The following is a 19,389-nucleotide window of genomic DNA, read 5'->3' as shown; positions in this document are numbered from 1 at the left end:
TAATTATTTAAATATTGGTGGACCGGATTAAGCAGAGGTTTCTGTGGGTAGTTTACCATGGGGCCAGTTAGATTGCTTCACTTCAATGTTGTGTCTGTAGGTTCTTGTGAAATGTGTGCGTGATTCAATGTTGGTTTTAAAGTTTCTCTTGGTCTATTTTGATGTTCTATGGGATATACATGTACCATGCCGAAAATATGTTTCCGAGTTACTGTAAGTTATGATGTCTGCAAATAGCAATATACTCACCGGATAGGGGCAATTAATTGAAAGCGAGAGCAATCGTGTCAAATGAAAACCACTTATGTGGAATTTGCCTAAGTATATATGGTAACTTTAGATTTTCGGCATAAAAATGTCATTATATTTTATAAACTCTTATTGCCCGCGTCTTGTTTTGATAATCGTGAAGTAATGCAATATACCATGTCTCCTTACATGCATATAGATACTTGGTTCTCTCTATTTCAGATTGACAAACTTCCAGATGAAGTAAGGAGGGAGCTACAATCCAGACAAGGTACTGAATCGTTCGTTTTAACTTATTTTTTTAAATTTTGAATATATACATGTAGAAGACAATCAGAATTAGGTATAAGAGTTGACGTAGAAAGAGCTAAACAATTTGTGTTCCGATAATTAAACAGATTAAAAAGTATTATGATAATTTCTTGCAAGATACTCAAAACAGCTAACGCAAATGATAATAAAAAAAAACCTGTCACCAGGAAGTACATGTTAAACATAATTTTCAAATTCTTTGTTTGGATCTGTTTGGTAAAAAGACCGATCATCGACAAGATATAGTATTTGTTCCAATGTCATAACAGATGCGATTTTAATGGTTGATGATGTAAATTCTGTTCCTTTTTCTGAGTTATAAGTTTTATATTTAAAATACTTTGATTGAATTACTGCATGTATATATGTAATATATTTTCACCGCACAGAGGTGTTTGTATAGAAGCATGATTCATTGCATGGGATTTATGTAGTAATGTACTAGTAGATCTTAGTATCAAAGAATGTTTGCATGCAATATGAATGCTTACCACTTTGGCAGGCCGCATCTCTCCGTTAAAAGGACGTGATGAGGAAGAGATTGATCGGGAAAACCTTACTCCCGACATTGAGACAGCTGTCCAAAAGCAGTGGACTGCTCAAAACGATATACCGGAAAGGCCCCGTTCAGAGACCCCTACCGCGGCTCTTAAGAAACTGTCAGACTCACGAAAAAAGCCCCCTAAACTGATCAGAGTTGACCTTCCGAAAGAAAGTGAAGGATTGGAGACATGTAATTTTATGCTTTTCAGCCTTGTCTTTTTTTGTCCTTCGTTGTTCCTTCATTTCGTTCCTTTGCTGTTTGCTTTTTACTTTTTTTAACAATGGATTAACATTGTGATGAAGCTGTGCATCCACTAATTTTTTTGTCTAACAAGCGTTCCTTTACTTTTCTCTTAAATAAAGAAATAACATGACTGCACTAAAATACCCGTACTAATATAAATACTATGAACAATTAGTGCCCTTTTTGTATATATACATGTATGTCTGACCTATGTTTTACCTCGCCTTGTGTCATCCTTCGCAAATAACAACACTCAACCACCATTTCTATCTTGTATTTTTATTTTAGATGTTTTGCAAATCCAACATTTACAACTTTGTGTATATGCATTTTACTTATTTGTTAGCATACATTCTATATAACCATGATGCTTTCTGTCGTATAAAAACATATTACTATTTTTTTTGGTTACAATTATCTTTTGTTAAATGTAAAATGTCATGTATTTACACTATTTCAACAATTATGTTATTGAATTTGCATGGTAAGAAGTTTCACAGTTTTGTTTGCATGATTAAATGATTCACATAACGCTAAAAAGCATTTATTTTTACGCCGTAAAGATGAAGAATTACTTCTCCTAGTGGTTTATGCGATGCGTTCAAATAGTTAGATATTACTCCACGTTTTATTTTCCGATCAGATCGCACGAGAGTTGCTTCTCCAATTTCCGAGATGACCGAAGATCGGTCACACTTGAGTGGCCACGAAGCAGATGATGAAATGATAGATCACCATGGACACAAGAAACACTACAGAACCCGGAAAGAAAGGTCGTTATTGACGAAAGAAGAAATCAAATGCATTCAGCAGAGGCCAAATTCTTCTTTTCACAGATCCAAGCCTGCAGAAAGTAAGAATTTGTTTTTACCAAGTCGCTAATTATTTTTTTGAATTACAATGCATAAATTCTTAACTCTTGATTTTCCATACCTTGCTAAATTTGCAAATTATGCCCATTGCAATTGAGTAAATGCAATGCATTTAAATATACCGATTTTATGACTCTTTTGTTCGTTTTTGAACTTTTGCTTATCAGTCTTGGAGATGGTGATACCTTTAATAATGTAGATCAAATTGTTGTCCTTTAGAACGCCTCTCTTTCTTTAATATCTCTTTTTCTCTCGTCACTTTTGTTGTGATAGAATACGTAGACATTCTTGGTAAGATATCTTCTTTCACCGTCTTTACATTTTGATGTTAACAATCACGTTTGACCATCTCAAGGGAAAAAATCAAATGTCGCTCTTAAATGAAATTATTTTACAGTTTCCCCTCAATGTTTTAAAATGTCATCTGCCAAAATTATAACGGGGCTTTTTCGATGTTAATGACGAAACAGCAAAAGGATAAATGCTTTTATTGTTTAAATTGATTGACAGGAAAAGTGCATTTTCTGGACTATATTGATTATTGTGAGTTAATTGTCGAGGTTATGGGTTATTGTGCAAGAGGTTATGGTTTATGGAAACGTAAAGAATATGTACACGAAAAACACTTGATAATTCACCGTTCACAAATGCATGTAATTTGTCCAAATGTGTAGAACAAATTTCACGAAATGATTAGAATCACTTTATGTAAAAAAAGCACGCTTTGACTTAGAATCCAAGAAAACACATGTTAAAAATCTAGAACTGTTGCATTTAAAATTCAATGGTAACTCAAAATATTATCGAATCATGCAAGAATGAAAATCATGGGAAAAACACTTTTTATTTGTTTTGTTTTTTTAAATATTTATATCATTCTTAAATGTTCAATTTTATAAGAGCTGTGAATTTAACGTATGAAATGAATACTTTTGTACTATTTCTTTCGTCAAATAATTTGTTGTTACATGTACATTTCAATTTTACTGAAATGTTTCAACAGCTCAAGATGACCTCGCACGGCCAAAGACAGCACATGTTCGTTTCCAAGCAGAGGTACGTTAAAGATTATGTTATGATTAAAAAATAAGTAAATTAATTTACTTGTGCTCTAAATTTCGACAAAATTGATTTATACCATTTTTCCTTATGTACGTTTTGCACATTAAATATACATAAATAACATTTTAAGAAAAAAGTACACAATAAAAGTATAAAGCAATCGCGCTATCGTTTCATTTTAGTTTATTTTGTTTAATTTAGTCAATTTTAAAATACTGCATTTGATGTTTTGTTCACACATTGTCACGTATGACACATTTACAATGTTAACAAATGTGTTGACTTATTAGTCCCCGGCCTCAGAGACAGAGAAGATCAACGTGGCGGTATGTGATTCAGGAAACCCTTTAGAATAGTAACACTCGTATACTCTCAGTAGTTTTCCTTTGATTACCTATACATACCCTATAGTATCACTCGTACTATCAGTAGTTCTATCTACATTATGTCTTCCAGAAAGAAACATGATATTGATATGTTGGATATTTGAAATTTGAAAATATTCTCAATATACATTAGCTAATTTTATTTTTATAAAATAACTTTGGAATATATTATTCTTTATATGGAAAGTTTCTTTCTAGGATAGAAAAGACAATGATTAATACCATCTTATCTGTAAACACTCGAGCTATGTTTTAAATTATTTATCTGTAAACTTAGATTATTAGTTGTAGAATTTCTGTTTTGCTTTATTGTTACATGTAAACAGTGTCATATGGACATCGCTTAGGCAAATGATCTTTGAAACAATTACCCCAATTTCTTTTGAACCAAACAAAATGTTTGATATGGCGACGCGTTGTCTAAATATTATAAGCATACAGCGTCGAAGTTGACCTGTTTTTTTGTATGCTGTATACTTTTCATTAACTTAATTTTAAAGAATGAAGACTTCTAGGATAAGATTTTTAATTCTTGTAGGGTTTTCTAACAACAAGTGCAATAAGGACATATACACAAGACGATTTCAGTCAGTCTGTAATCTCGGGTTTAATAATCAAATTAAAATTTCATTGACCTGTGAAATAATGCACAGCTGTTGAAGTTTAATTTTAAAACTACACAAAGTCTTTGTGATGGTTTACTTTTAATAACATCCCTAGTACAGCGCAAGATATTTTATTTCAGTTTAAATTGGTTCCATTGTGATCAAAACTTGCATTTTGTAAATTGAGTAAAAAAAACGAGGACAATATTAATTGCATGTAATGGATGAAAATTAAAAGACTGCGCATAGAAACTTAAAGTTTAATTTTAAATGAATAAACTTCAGAATATAAGTAAAACTCTTACATTTTCTGCCGAGTTCTTGTTGGTTTATTCGTGAGAAGGTCTTTTCGTCCGTCGGTTGTCAACTTTGCAGAGTATTGATAAAAGGAATAACAAGATTAATTTATATTTAATAAGTCGTTTGATTTAAGAACTTAATGCATGTTTTCAATGCATAAATTACTTAAATTGATAGCCAGTAGACACATATGGAGGCAGTTAAAAGATTCCTTTTGAGAAAAAAAGTGTTTCTCCATTGAATGGCAATTTAAATTGCCAATTGGTGAAAGGTATTTAAGCGGGTCGGAGGTCTTTCGGTTTGAATTTTTAAAAAAAGTATGATCTACAGACTCCAATTTTAGCCGTGATAAACTGGATATTAGATTCTGACTGGCATTGTGAAAGGGGGCTTTGAAGTGTTTGGTGTCCTTTGGATCCAGTTTTCACCCATAGAAAATCTCACGGACGGCCGATTTCATTCATAGCGTGGGGCATGTGAATTCTTAAATATTCTTATCATCTGACAAATAATGGTTATGAAATATAACAATAGTTCTGGATGTATTGATTCAAAAGTGAAAAACTACCACTTTATTTGCAAAGATATCGATCGAATTTATTTAAAAGTAAATTTCAAACACAGCGTGGTGTTCCATCGCCTGTGATCGATGATCGCATAGTGAGGGTTTAAATGTTTGGGACTTTCCAAACAGTAGGATTAGTGTATGGGAGATAGTGCGACTGACAACCCTTTATGATATGGAAAAACTGTCAAAATTGATTCATCGTCCAAAAAGCTTTATCGACAGAAATTGTCGTGGTTTTTATATTCTTCGATAACCGTTTTGAAAATCGGCTTATAAGAATTGCAGTCTGTGTCCGTCACAATGGGGATGTGAGAATGTAGTGTTTCTATATTCATTAGCACTTAACTTACCGTGATGCCTAATTTACAGTTAGAACTTATTTTGGAGTTTCCAGACAAGTTAGAAGTAAGTAAGCACGGGGAAGAAACGGCTTTAGCCTATGTTTTCTGTATGGTTGTGTGTGGTGCTCTGAAATATTTACATGGGAATGATGCGGAGCAAATTGGAATTATAACATGCTTAAGGTTTGAACATGTATAAACAACAGTGTCGTGGTGTATCATATTCCATTATATTTTCAACTTTTTGTATGGTTTTGACATGATTATGTATTTGCGGATGTATGTGGTTTGAAAATCTGTGACAGCAGTGTAATTATTACAATGCCTAAATAATCTGAATGAAGTTATTTGAGTTGCATTTCAGCAGCATAACTATATATAATGCTTGATACATTTATATGCATGGCTAGACAAAGCAAATTTATATCCAGTACTATTAATCAAATAACAATTAAATAAAATTATGTATTGTGAATACACTAACAGCTATTTATTATTCAGTATTTCTTTCAATATGAAATGTGTTTTGCAACTGCTACTACTCATTTTTAGTAGTCGATTGATCATGGTTCTATTTATCAGACAAAGCTTTTGTTTTCATGATAAAAAGTTAAAAGAATTCTTATTAAATATTGTTCTTTGTTACAAATTTGTTCAATGCTACAGTTTAGTTCAATATCATTACATACCGAACACTCTTTATTATTGTTACAGGATTTACAGAATGCGTTTGAGGATGCTTTGGAGCGGTACAACAACATTCACGGGTAAAGTGTTAAACGTTGTTTATAAAAGCTTTTTTGAATCATCTTTGTAACACCATATTGCATCTGTTCGATTTTTTAAAGAAATAATGCATGCTCAACCTTTTGCTTAATTATTTCTTTACATTATCTAGATGCAGTTTTCACAAAGATTTACGTTGTGTTTTTGTTCTTTGTTTAAGGGAATCACCCACAGATAAAAGTAAACTGCTCTACAAAAATGATGGAAACGCTTTTGAAGAGAATTGGCAGGAAAGAGAGATAGAGAGGTACCGAGAGAGAGAGAGAGAGAGAGAGAGAGAGAAAGAGAGAGAGATAGAGAGTGTGTGTGTGTATAAATCTATGTGTTTTTTTAAATCTAGGATACCATTTTATCTTCAGGTATTTTGTTTTTCCTTTGCGGAAAGATAGTAATTGCACCTGACAAGAATTTGTCTAAACCTTTCAAATAACCTCTCAAGATTAGGTAATTAATGATAAAAAGACACGAAATTAAATTCTTATGAAGTGAGTTTGGAATGAATGTACATATTGGCCGATATGCAGTATTTTGCCACAGATGTTCATAGCATGTTGTTGTGTTTTTTTTAGATAATAAATAGTATATCTCTTCAAATAGTGTGGCCAATGTTAAACCTGCAGAGATTATAAAACTTTTATAAATTCGATGTATATTTGAAAAATCATGAGCACGTTCCTTCTATATAATCTGATAGTTTTCCTCTTACAGAAGTCTTTTGAAAAGGGCACTTAAGAAAAGCCATTTCCAATATAAAACGCCAGTTATTGAAAAATGCCTTTCTTGACAACTTGAGTATCTGACTTGGCTTTACGTCGATACAAGGAGATAGGAATCTCTGGAAGGATTAGTTTTTAGGAAGACTTTTTGAGAACGAATCAATTTCAGCCGATTTTTGCCATTGACTTTGTCGGTTTAGCACAATTGATAGTCTGTGTGGGTCTGTTATTGACCTTGTTGGTTTGTTGCAACAACCTTGCAGGTTTTTCAACAGATTATGTCTAGAGGAGGTGTCTAGAAGAGGATAAATGCAGAAAGTTTGCAAAGCGATCAGAACATTAAAACGAAAACGCTCTGTGTTGTGCAATATGTTACGTATCCGACTAAATATGTTGATTTTATTCATGGTTAACTATTTATTTCAAATAACGGTACAAGTTTTATACCGCCCAATAATTTCTATAGTTACATTGTATTACACTGATAAAAGAGTTTTGCAATTTCAAAATTTAGATAATTAGGGATCTTGTGGATTTTAAACCTTCAAAATTGAATAGAGTTGTTCATATGTGTTCATGTGTCAATCATTTCGATGTGAACTCAGATTCGTTGAAATTTAAAACTGATACATGTATGATCTATTATTTTGAATTCTCTTTATGATTTGACACTGAAGTACATTATGTACACGATGCATTTGTGATACACTGTTTTAGTCAAAAATCTTTTGCTTGTAATAATTAATACTTTATGTAATTATACGTTTTTCCTGAACAGATACGCATACAGTTTGAAGAGCATTTTTAATGATGCTCTAAAATATGCAATATCCTTAGTATCTACTAATGCATGCTTTTTATAAAGACGGATCTGATATATTCGTATTCTTAATGTATTGCATGACGTATACGCACCATCAGAATTCGAACCTACCTTTATAATCAAGCTCCAATTGTCTTTATTTTTCAAAAGAATGACAGTTGCATTGTACAAGTAACATGTGCTCTGTTACATTGTTGAGTACTAGAGGTTGTCTTTGAAGTTGCTGATGGAAATTTCAGACACATGCTATTTAGAATACACACAACACATTTTAGATGAGATCTCCTTATAAATAAAGTCCCGTTGAATTAACATGTACTGTACAGTACACATGAAGTTGGTTTTGACTTTGCGGTTGTAATCTTCAGACACATGCTATTGAGAATGCAGAAAGCGCTGAGATCAAAGAGTGCCGCGCAGAAGAGACAGGTGTGGGAGGAACAACTGGAAGAGAAGAGACAGAAGCTTCAACAGAGGGACCGAGATACACAGTCTGGTATGTATTCAGGAGATTTAACTTTTTTTTTCTCTGATTCCGTGTAATGATATCAATATGCAAATAAAAGCAAATTTTCGGATGTGTTACGACAATCATGCATACTATCTGAATAATTTTACTGTTCGATACGATAAATAAGTTAACGTTTATAGCCAGTATATTGTTTTCAAAGAAGTAATAAGTTCCCTTACCTTTCCTACAATTATTTATTCTAAATTGATTCACGTTGATTTAACCATTCTTTAACCGTCAATAATTTATTGTGTCACCGTACATTTAAAGAAAGCTTCGTAACCTTTTATTGCTACCTATGGGTTTTATTTGTGTTTAATTTTGTAGCGCTGGGCTTTCATCCGCGGTCTGAAAACTCGTTCTTTGCATTAAAGCAAGTGGAAAGGGCCAACACTTCGATGTCCTATATGCCTCCACTAAATACCGCAAAACCCACGGTGCAGCTCCCAACACGTCCCAAAACAGCAGCAGCCAACCTACAGAAGCAACAGATAGAGAAAACCGCACTCAAAGTGGAGAAACCATTCCGGTAAAATTAATCTCTCTACATAAATCCACGATAAACAAGTAAATAAAAAAAGTTTAATTAAAATTCTCTTTAATAAGTGTGATTAGATCACCATGTTTTTTCTTTTTTCATTTCCATGATATCAGTGTATATTTAGTTTACTTCTTTTTATTTTTAAATGTAGCTCTGGAAATGCTTAAGTATATATATTTATGTACGAATTTTCAGAAGATGCCAGGTGCGTCAAGAAAACTCAAAGTAAACTTATTTTTTTCAGCTATAAGATACGACAAGGTGGTTCAGAAACACAACTTTCTAGACCTCCAAGTCGGCAGCAGTCCGAACCTAGTATATCACCACGCATGATTGACCCCAGGAACCCGAATTCTCTCCGTCCTCCCTCAACCAAGTCCATTCCCAGCAAGTGCACGTAAGTATTTAATATATAAAAATATGTGTGTAATATTTTAGTAAAATTAAAATATACATATGTGCTATGATTAGTTGAATCTATGAAAGGAATGTGTGGGGTTTTTTTTTCATCAAGCATATTAGCTATAAATTTTTTTTGCGAAAAATACCATTTAGCTCAATCACATTTAAGATTAATTAAGATATTTAATTTTAAATGAAGTAAATCTTTTTCGAGAAGTAATGAACACGCTTATATCGGTATCTTGAAAAAATCCTTTGAAACAAATGTTTTCTTTGAGAAAAGAAGATGTTTATTTTCTTATGTCAATATGTTTGGATAAATATTAACGTCGTTATGCAATAAGTCACATTTGTTCTTTGAAATAAGCCAAACTCAAACAACGAAATAAAACAGGTGCAATGCTAAAAATCAATCAAATCAATCTCATTTGTTTACCTTTAAAGGCGATACATTCTCGTAAGTAAACAGAAACAGAGGACGGCTTTGCCGTTACCCACCCCCCTGGAGGAACAGCTGCTGGCGGAGAGATTTCCTATGATGGGGGAACGAGTGTACAGGCAGCACTCGGACCTAGCGCTCCGCTCCAAGAAAATGACCTACTGTCTGGAGTACACGCCGTTCGTGAATCAGTGGGCGTAGACCAGAATTGAACTTTACGATTTCATTCAATCAAATTAATATGTTAGTACTGCATGCTTCAAATGTTTCGATAGGTAATATGTCCCGTGAACATATTTGTTTTGAAAACATTTGATGATCGACTATGATTTAATCCGAGCATATTTTAACGTTTCAATAAACATAATTGGATTAGGCAACAGGCATTGCTTATATGTAAGCCTTCTCCATAATTCTTCTTTTTAAGTTTTCTAAATTCATTTGTGTGAGATTGAAATTTATGAACATTGTTTATAATAGTGAACTAGAAATTCATTATAGTCTCCTATATGATTGAGCCTTTTTACATGTGTTAAAGTAGGCTATACAGATTTTTGTTTTGAAAAGTTTTGAAAAGTCGTCAAAATAAGGTGCATAAAATATAACAATATCAAAATGAATTTATGGTGTTCAAAAAAGTAAATTATTTACATATATTTACAACACGTTATTAATGTTTAATGTCGTATTGTGTATATGTACCAATTAATTAAAAAAAATTGTTTAAATTGTTTTGTCAAATTATTTTCTACGCAAAAAGGGTTCAGTTATTCTGAGGTAGATTTTTGGCTTTACATGTACAATGTAGTTCTTTTTAATGTCTTTTCTGTAATTCATGTACCTGTAAAAATGGACTAATTTTTACTGTTAAAATACTCTTTGAGAAAAGGATGTCTAAATCATGAGATTTAGTTTATTGTCTGTGATATATAATTAATTAAAATGACGTACATTTTTATGACTGTATGTTTTGTTTTCAACTTACCTAAACCAAACTTTTTTGATCGAAATTTGTCGTAAATCATTGTCGTCGTCATTGTCTTAAACTTTTCATATATGAAGCCCACCTAGACGAAGTCAGGTGGATTTTATGCTTAACCCTCAACGTTTGCGTCTAGTCAAAGCTTTTAGAGCAGGTCCCATATCTAAATTATTACTGATCATATCTTCACCAAACTTGCATGTTATGATATTTATTACGTACTCGACAGAATGAGCCATATTCTGGGATGCTGGAGGAGGTTAAGGCTTTTGGAACGGCTAAGTATAAAGTTTTAGTGCTTTCGTAATACATTTCCTCCGCATGGTCTTACAATTAATAAATAAGGTATAATATTAATAACCAAATTTATTTACCTTTGAAATTAAATAGAATATTATATTATACTATATTTTATAAGTAAGAGAATTGTATTTCACATGTATTCTCTCTTCAGAGGAAACAATGAACTCGTACATTCATTCTTAAACAAAGCACTAAATAGTTTCGAAAGGCCGATAATATGTGTATATAATATTAGATATATGTTAGCAAAAGAATAAAAAACAATTCGACAGAAATCGCACTATTATTACCTGATTTGAAAAGGACGTTTTCATTTTTTACGAACTTTTATTGTCTTTTCCATTTTGGAGGGTAAGCGTGTGGTAAAGCACAAACTATCTTTTAATAAAGATTAAGAGGCAGTTAGCTGTAAATAATCACAGAGGAGAAGTTGAATAAGATTTTTCTTTTATATATATATCTGACTAATTTTTGTTTTAATTTCATGAAAAAGTACATGTTGAATGAAAAGTATATGTTCTACCGAAATCATGTTTTAAAATACTGAGAAATCTTAGACTGAACGGTTTTCTACAAAAGCACTGTTAGTTATTTCCCTTTGGTAAATGGATTGAACTCTGAGACGTAGTATCTTTATATCACCTAATATAGAGGGAAAATCATACTGAATACTATTTACTGGCCTATTAATGGTATCAAGAACCTTAAACAGGTTATTCAAAAATTATCTCCCTCAATTAGCTATTATAAATTATCTTGGTGTAATACAAAAGTGTTGTATATTTGCCAACGCAATTCAAAAATGTTGGCTTAACTATCGAAAAATAAACATATATATTAACATAATGATAAACACAGACATAACAGGAAATTTTCAATGTGATGACCTCAATTTTGTAAGTAAGCTTTCATATTTTCTCAAATCAATCTTGATTATCGATTGATAGATAATTGAACAATCTTCCAATATCGTAGAATTGTATACAATGTGTGATGTCCATATAAGTAAGTAAACACATTCTGATATTTAATTGAAAACCTTGTATTTTGTGTACGAGTTGTCCTATCATAGAATGTCAACTACTTTTTCTACTAAAAAGGGCGGACGCAAGTCTATAAAATATACGTTTTATAAGAAGAACATGATGAGATATCTACTATTAAAATTTTACGTTACAACATCGATGAATAAATCCGAGTCATGTGGTTCAAAGTCTTAGTAATTATATATGCATGGATTACATAACATGGGTAAATTGTGATTGGGGGGGGGGGGGGGGGGCTTCTGAGAAACTACTCGAATGATAAATTTTAAAGCATGTTTCTATAGCATCTTATTTATTTTTTTTAAATAAAAATGCTTCAATATGAACATATTATTTATATAAATACATATACAATTGTTAGTTTATATTTTATTTCCGTCCTTGTTATTACAGCTTTTTCCAATGGGTAAATGTTGATGATCAGAGCTCATTAAAAAATTAATTGTAAGATACAAGTAAAGGTAAGATAGGAATTTTCAAAGCTGTTTCACAACTCGTTCAGGTCATAACATCTTAAAAGATATATTGTTATATATTTTAAACGGATAATTAATATTTTTAAATATTTAAGTCCTATTTTAGTCCTATATTTGATTATTCTCTTTCTCAATTCGGTATTTCATCTTTTGAACAATGACTAGCCCCACAAAACACTTTCTGTTAGCGTTTCGCACACAAAAGCAAAACTGTACCATATCTATCATATGAAATACCGTACAGAATAGTCTATATTATAATAACCTAGGGTCGAAATCTCTTACATTTAAAAAAAATAACACAAAACCAAACAAACAAACCAGGAACGGTCCAATTAAAGAATAAGACATTAACTCCCCAGTCCCTTTTAGCATTTAGAGAATTAATGCTTCCTTTTTCAATCCAGTTTTAAATGACCTCATCCACTGTCCTATTTATTTTTGTTGGTTTCTGATTCATCCTGAGAAACTATTACACCAAAAATGTATGTCGATTCTGTCTTTCATATAAGTACTTATTTCTATGCGTGTGTAGTAGCACATCACATAAGTTTCACTTTCTGTGATATTTAAATGTATTGTTGAATCTGTTATCCGCATGTCTATTACATTGAACATTCTATCCGTGATTGATGATACTCCTTTTATTGCAATACATTTTAAAACTGCATATGGACATTGGGAAAATCATGTTGCAACATGGCTGCAATATTTTATCTCAATCAATTTCAATGTTATTTCTCCTAAAAAAAATGAAATCCAAGAAAAACGAAACTGTTAGGATAAATCTGATATAGTTTAAAACTATGTGTATATCATAACTTATGTTTGTTGCTGAATTTTGTAGGTGATTTTTCAGTCGCTTGTCCATCATATTATCATCCAACTGAATATCCTTATGAGCGGGTTACTAATGATTAACTCAACTACTCGAATCGTAATGTGGGCCTTGCTAATTAAAACGGTATTTAAATATTTGATGGTGTTTTAATGCTAATCATGATTGTTTAGTTCCCTATTATCTTTTTAATTTAAGTAAAAGCAAACGTCGCATACAAGAATATGGTTTGTCACAGTCATTAGTTACAATTGAGAGATAAAGTTACACATGCAACACTGTATTATTCAAAAGACATATTTTCCAAACAGTAGTTAATGTAATTTGGTCAGAATGCTCTTTTGAATATGAACAATAGCTGTTTTATTGTCATTTTTGTTACCTGTAAACAATACACTGTACTTAATAAATAAGAATTTTTTTAAATGAAATTTAAGGTACAAATAAATGTTTACTAATGTGACTCGACAAAGAATAAAAATTAAGAGCATTTAATTATGATAGTAAGTTTCGTTTTACAGTTTTGACATGGATATGAGACAATCTTGTAAGACATTCCTGTTTCAATTTGTTTTAACAAAAAAATGGCAATTATAATCAAAAATTTCATAAAATACAATCCATCCAGGATTTCAATACATTAAGTATTATAATTTAAACACAACTAAATATATAAAGTTTTAGATGAAAAAAAAACATTTATTCGGCTGGTTACTCAAATGACTCGATTGCAACACCAATGCAGTTTCGGTAACGCCAATTACACCAAAATATTGATTAAGTTTAAGTCTTTAAATGATTTGTAAAAAGCAAAAAATGACAAAATAACACTAATGACATTTAGTTATTCCAATGACAAAATGCAATCATAAATAGATTGTAATAACACTCTTTTTTAAATAAAGGCTTTACAAATGATTGAAAAAAAATCATTCAATTTGGTATCTCTACCTACTAACCCAAATCTTACCTCGGCATACATTTCCAAAATGTTTGCCCATTTTTCACTTTCAACGTACTAAGATCCAACCCAATTGGTTCTTTAATCATACGTCACTATATTATTGTAATTTATTATAAGTGATTATTTCAACTGACATACGTCATAAGTATGAAGTATGTTCTATCCTTTTACAATTTATACCAGCTTTATAAAATGATCAATATATCATACAAGCAAAAGTGTTTGTATCAAATTGATGCTAATATAATTGGTACATACAAGTCATGTATTACATGCATGTCATTGGTGTTACCATGTACTTTTAAATTTCTTTTATGAGATAAATAACAAAGATGGATAAACTTTGATTATTTTAACTGACATGTACGTTATTCCTGTCTATTAACCTGCTTAATAAAATAAGCATTTCATTTCTTTACAAAACAAATATTCATTTTATAATATTTTTGTCATGTGTATTACATGAGCATGTCATTGGCGTTACGATTGTAACTAAAATTCTCTTTCTGATACACAGCGCTATGACAAAAGTATTCGCGATTTTTCAAAATGGCGGAAGTTAACAATGATGTGCTTCATAGAAACAAACGTCTAAAATATGATTAAATATTAGTTTAACTTGCGTAATATTTGGTGAGATGACCATTTGATTTTATATAAGCTTAATATTGAACCAAAAAAAGATTACATAATACTATATATTTAAAGACTGTTAAATTGTTATACTCAAGACCTATAATAAGTTAAGCAGGTCTTCAAATATGATTGAAATACAGAGGGTTTGTTTTTGGTTTTTCTTAAATAAGTCTATATTTTTAAATGTTATTCAGTCTTGATGATGACTTCATTTATGACATAATAATTAGTATGTTTTCTATGTTTTAACCATATAAATACATGAAGTAAACCTTTTTCTGAACTTGCAATACACAATGAATCTACAATGAAAATGATATATATATATTAAATCACTTATTGCTTGAATATAAATCTTATTTTAGATGCTGATTACCATAATACACAAATTAGATAATTTATTTCTCATCAATTGAAACAACAATGATTTCACTCTATGTGTGGATATTGCTTGTTGGAGAAGGTATGTTAATGTTAATATTTAATTGAAATTTGTGTTCTTCAAATAGATTAAGCAAATCGGAGTATCGTGAAGCAAACAGTTTATCTCATTGATTGAAAGCATTTATCATTATTTAATTTTTTTTTTAAAAAAGGATTTTTTTTCTGCAGCATTTAGTTTCATATCTATTAAGATTGAATCTCCTGTTGTGAAGATTGATAAATCAGAAATAGACATCAGGTGTATCGTTGATGGTACCAACCTATCTAAGGTTATCAGTATTCAACTGATTAGATCAAGCACAAGAGTTGTGACTGTATCGAAAAATGGAGTCGTCTGGAAAGATGCAGCGTTGGAATTTAATAAACCCGGGGTAACAGTCAATGCGTCAGTTAGCAATGTCATGTCATCGTATCTACATTTGGAGATTCCAAAGACAGTAGTCAGATATCCAGAAGACATGGGGTCGTATCAGTGCTTTCTGACCGCTATAGACCCACTCGGTGGATTGGTAAGAGATCACTCTCTGATTGTGAATATAACAGGTCAGTACACACATGCATGTATAAAGAAATAGGGAATTCATAGCAGATTAAAACATCAGAAATCGTTATGTGATTTTACTTTATGTAACAGTACCATATTGTAATTTTGAAATGTGTAGGTTTATATAGCGACGTTGCAATCAGACTCGTAAAAATGAAAGTCCATATGCGCATTACGCAGTAAAACGGGAGAGGGAGATCTCTAAACTCTGGAAATACTCTCAACTTGATTCTTGTTGATTTCATAAATACATGTAGGAATGAGTTGCATGTAATACTTAAAATTTATTCTTTTTTATCTATTTCTACTTTGATAGATTTAATTATTAGTTTTAATTTATTTGATAGATTTGAATAATTTTGACAATATTAATAATCAAACTTATCAAAACGTGGATGTAGAATGTTTATATATATATATATATATATATATATATATATATATATATATATATATATATATATATATATATATATATATATATATATATATATAGTGAACAAATCAAAATTTAATAGTGAAAAAAAATATTATTTTTGTACATATCATAATAATACTTGTTGAATATAACTGATGAAATGTTATTAACCTCCAATGAGAAATTGTTTAAGCTTTACTTATGTTTTTAGTTTCATCATACATGTATTAGCATGCATACGCCAATAATTGATATAATTCTTGTAGATTGATTTTATAGGTTTTTCTGCATCTACATTTCAAAGTACTTCAGATAGCTACTTCTCTCTGACGAACCAAAAGAGTACGAAGGAGATCTCCCCGTGTACAAGTAGCAATGGTAACTCACTTACACTGTATATGCAATCATGCCATTTAAAATTAGGAGATTTAACACTATTCTCTTAAAATAATTAGAGATCACTACTTTAACTACGTCAACACGTTTAAAACTGAACTCTTGCAGAATTATTTCAAAAAGTAGTTTCACCAATGTGTGCGGTCCATCTTGCAATATAGTTGAACTCTCACATATCTTGCAAGTCATGAAAGTTAATAATAATTAATTTTGATTTGCAACCTATTTAAAACCAGCTCTTTGAATCGCTGTAACAATATGTAGTTCTACAAAGATCTAAATTCACCATATATGGTCACGTCTGCGTCAATTTTCGTTTAACCAATCAATACGTCGCTATAAAAAAGTCTGTCACAAGTTATTGCTTCCATCAATGTTTGATGATTTTTAATAAAAATACACATAATTAGCTGTGAAAGAAATACAATTGAAGTCGATGAAAGGGAATATATCCAAGATATCTTAATTGAACAATTATCCCTTTTCACTCTCAAAATTTCACAGGAACGAAAACAATTTTCCTACGGAAATCTATAATGGGAAATGTTCTTTTCTCCATTCGGAAGTACTTGGGATACCTCGCGCAATTATTTAACGTTATCATTTGGGCTTATTTATGGCTGATGCAATGCAAAATCTCCGTAGAGTTTCAATTTTGGGATGTGTATTGAAACCTGAAGCGGTAGAGGGGGCGTTTCAAAACAGATAATCTGGACATTTTTCATATTAGTGGATGAACGTAGTTTGAGAACAAAGGTATTTACTATTATTGAAATATCAAGGAAAAAGTGGTGGAAGCAAAAACTCTGGACAGTGAACAGTAAAACGTTTGCCGCCGGTGTAATGAAGAATAATGACCCCGTAGAATGATGACCCCCCGGTCATTTTTCTACGTAGAATTATGATCCCCCGGTCATTATTCTACGCAGAAAAATGACCCCCGGTCATTATTCTACGTAGAAAAATGACCCCTTTGCCTGAAGAATAAGTGTCATTTTCATAAAAATGAACACACTCCACATGAAGAAAAGTGACCCCTGTAGAATAATGACCCCCTTGTTGATTAAAGTTTTTCAGTATATTTTTTTTATTATTTGTGAAATATTCTTTACCCTATTGTTATTTTTACTGCTGCAGTTTACAGAAATTAACAGAAATTATAATTCATATTCAAATAAACTTAAAGTGAAAGAAGGGGTATGTCTTAGAAAATAAAAATCCTTCCGTTATAACAATACCCCTGCGAATGTGTTCGGAATGTTTTCTTTATCGTTGCTAAGTATATAATAAATCCAGAGGTGCTCGAATGAAAGTTCACGAGACTTCACCGAGAATTGTTCAGTTCCTGTGAAATTTCGAGCGGAAGTATATATGTTCGGATAATATTCTCAAAATACGTAAGGACTGGTCTTTTTTCATATCATATCCTTCTTTGATTTATGTTAAAACATGAAAATCGTCTAAGATGTATGTTTCATTTCACTACCTAACGTTTATTTAAATCAAACGATGATATTCAGAACAGAGTTATCGTTCGTGTTCAACCACGTGAAGAGTGGTTAAAATATAAACATTGGGTTGCTTAATAAAATCAACGCCATGCTTGATGCTTGTTGTGTGCAATACCATGTTTTTAAAAAAAATAATGAGTGTCTGTTTTGCATAAAAACTTAGTATATCGAGCCATTTTCATGAAACATTCTGCATAAAATAGAATAGTCTTTTTTACTATTGATGCTATTACTAGGTCAGGCGCGGATCGAAAATAAACCCTTAGGGGTGTCTCTTCTAATCATGTTAGTTGTTGCAACAGCAGAAAAAAAACTATTTTCTTCTATTGTCACATTTATTTCTAGAACACATTTTATCCACCAATTAATGAAAATAAAGTTTAAAATCTAGGTTTGATATTTGACTACAAGTACCTAGATTCTATGAAATAGACTACAAACACGAGGCACGATTTTAACTGCGAAACTGAAAGGGTCAAATAATACCACGTGGTCCAAAATTTAAATGACAATAACATTCGCAGGGGTGAACAAGATATTGACGTATTGCATCGGGGTATGGTTGTCATCTTAACAATTACATTTACATATATCTATGGTGTTCCGATAGGGCCACTTCGACCTAAGTTGCAAAGGCGATAGTGCAAAGGCGAATGAGCAAAAGTGCGAAGATGCGACGACGAAGCGCGAAGATGTGATGTCTAAAGTGCGAATGTGCGAAGGCGAAGGAGCGATTCTACTATCGCTCCTTCCCATCTTTGCACTCTGGCCTTCGAATCTTCGCACTTTCGCCTTCGCCTTTTTTGATTGCATTCAGTCTCGGTCGATTACATAGAATTTAATACAGGTACGAATGTTTATAAATATTTGAATGTGTACATGTAACATATATGTTTACCAGTGCTGGCTATGCCTAATCATTATCTACTCCACACAAAATTTAATGTCCGCCATAATGTGTACATTTGCACTTCTAGACTCCTGTCACTTACCAGCCGTCTGTTTACCGTGGACCAATCACAGTAACATTCTAATTTCATTATGCGACACTTTTTGCTCATGCATGGATCTAGAGGGGGAGAGGGGGTCCGCCCCCGGAAAATTCAATATTAATAAATTTACGCAGTAAAA

General features: G+C 31.6%; 1 protein-coding gene and 1 long non-coding RNA gene across 14 annotated transcripts in view; both read left to right on the top strand.

Moving 5' to 3' along the window:
- The window catches only part of LOC105329771 (microtubule-associated protein futsch), a 28,726-nt gene extending 18,068 nt beyond the window's left edge, over positions 1 to 10,658 (top strand). For 6 of the 13 annotated variants that reach the window (XM_020067881.3, XM_020067876.3, XM_020067886.3 and 3 more), the window contains 12 exons: positions 472 to 520; positions 1,064 to 1,294; positions 1,992 to 2,201; positions 2,731 to 2,763; positions 3,224 to 3,276; positions 3,573 to 3,608; positions 6,197 to 6,249; positions 6,429 to 6,515; positions 8,176 to 8,303; positions 8,646 to 8,847; positions 9,104 to 9,256; positions 9,706 to 10,658. In XM_020067881.3, coding sequence (XP_019923440.3) covers positions 472 to 520; positions 1,064 to 1,294; positions 1,992 to 2,201; positions 2,731 to 2,763; positions 3,224 to 3,276; positions 3,573 to 3,608; positions 6,197 to 6,249; positions 6,429 to 6,515; positions 8,176 to 8,303; positions 8,646 to 8,847; positions 9,104 to 9,256; positions 9,706 to 9,901 — 1,431 coding nt within the window. In that variant the 3' untranslated portion in view covers positions 9,902 to 10,658. Of the gene's footprint in view, positions 1 to 471; positions 521 to 1,063; positions 1,295 to 1,991; positions 2,202 to 2,493; positions 2,673 to 2,730; positions 2,764 to 3,223; positions 3,277 to 3,572; positions 3,609 to 5,510; positions 5,547 to 6,196; positions 6,250 to 6,428; positions 6,516 to 8,175; positions 8,304 to 8,645; positions 8,848 to 9,103; positions 9,257 to 9,705 lie in introns of those variants that run through there. The other 7 variants (XM_020067875.3, XM_020067883.3, XM_011431187.4 and 4 more) reach the window with 7 other exon arrangements.
- Positions 10,659 to 15,310: 4,652 nt separating this feature from the next.
- LOC136275134 (uncharacterized) lies at positions 15,311 to 17,581 on the top strand. The gene is made up of 3 exons (XR_010713652.1): positions 15,311 to 15,408; positions 15,558 to 15,932; positions 16,631 to 17,581. It is a non-coding gene; the product is annotated as an uncharacterized lncRNA (long non-coding RNA).
- Positions 17,582 to 19,389: the final 1,808 nt, after the last annotated feature.

The sequence above is a fragment of the Magallana gigas genome, chromosome 4, assembly GCF_963853765.1.
Source record: "Magallana gigas chromosome 4, xbMagGiga1.1, whole genome shotgun sequence".
Classification (NCBI taxonomy): domain Eukaryota; kingdom Metazoa; phylum Mollusca; class Bivalvia; order Ostreida; family Ostreidae; genus Magallana; species Magallana gigas.
Note: the sequence above shows the minus strand (reverse complement) of the source record. Positions and strands in the feature narration are given on the sequence as shown.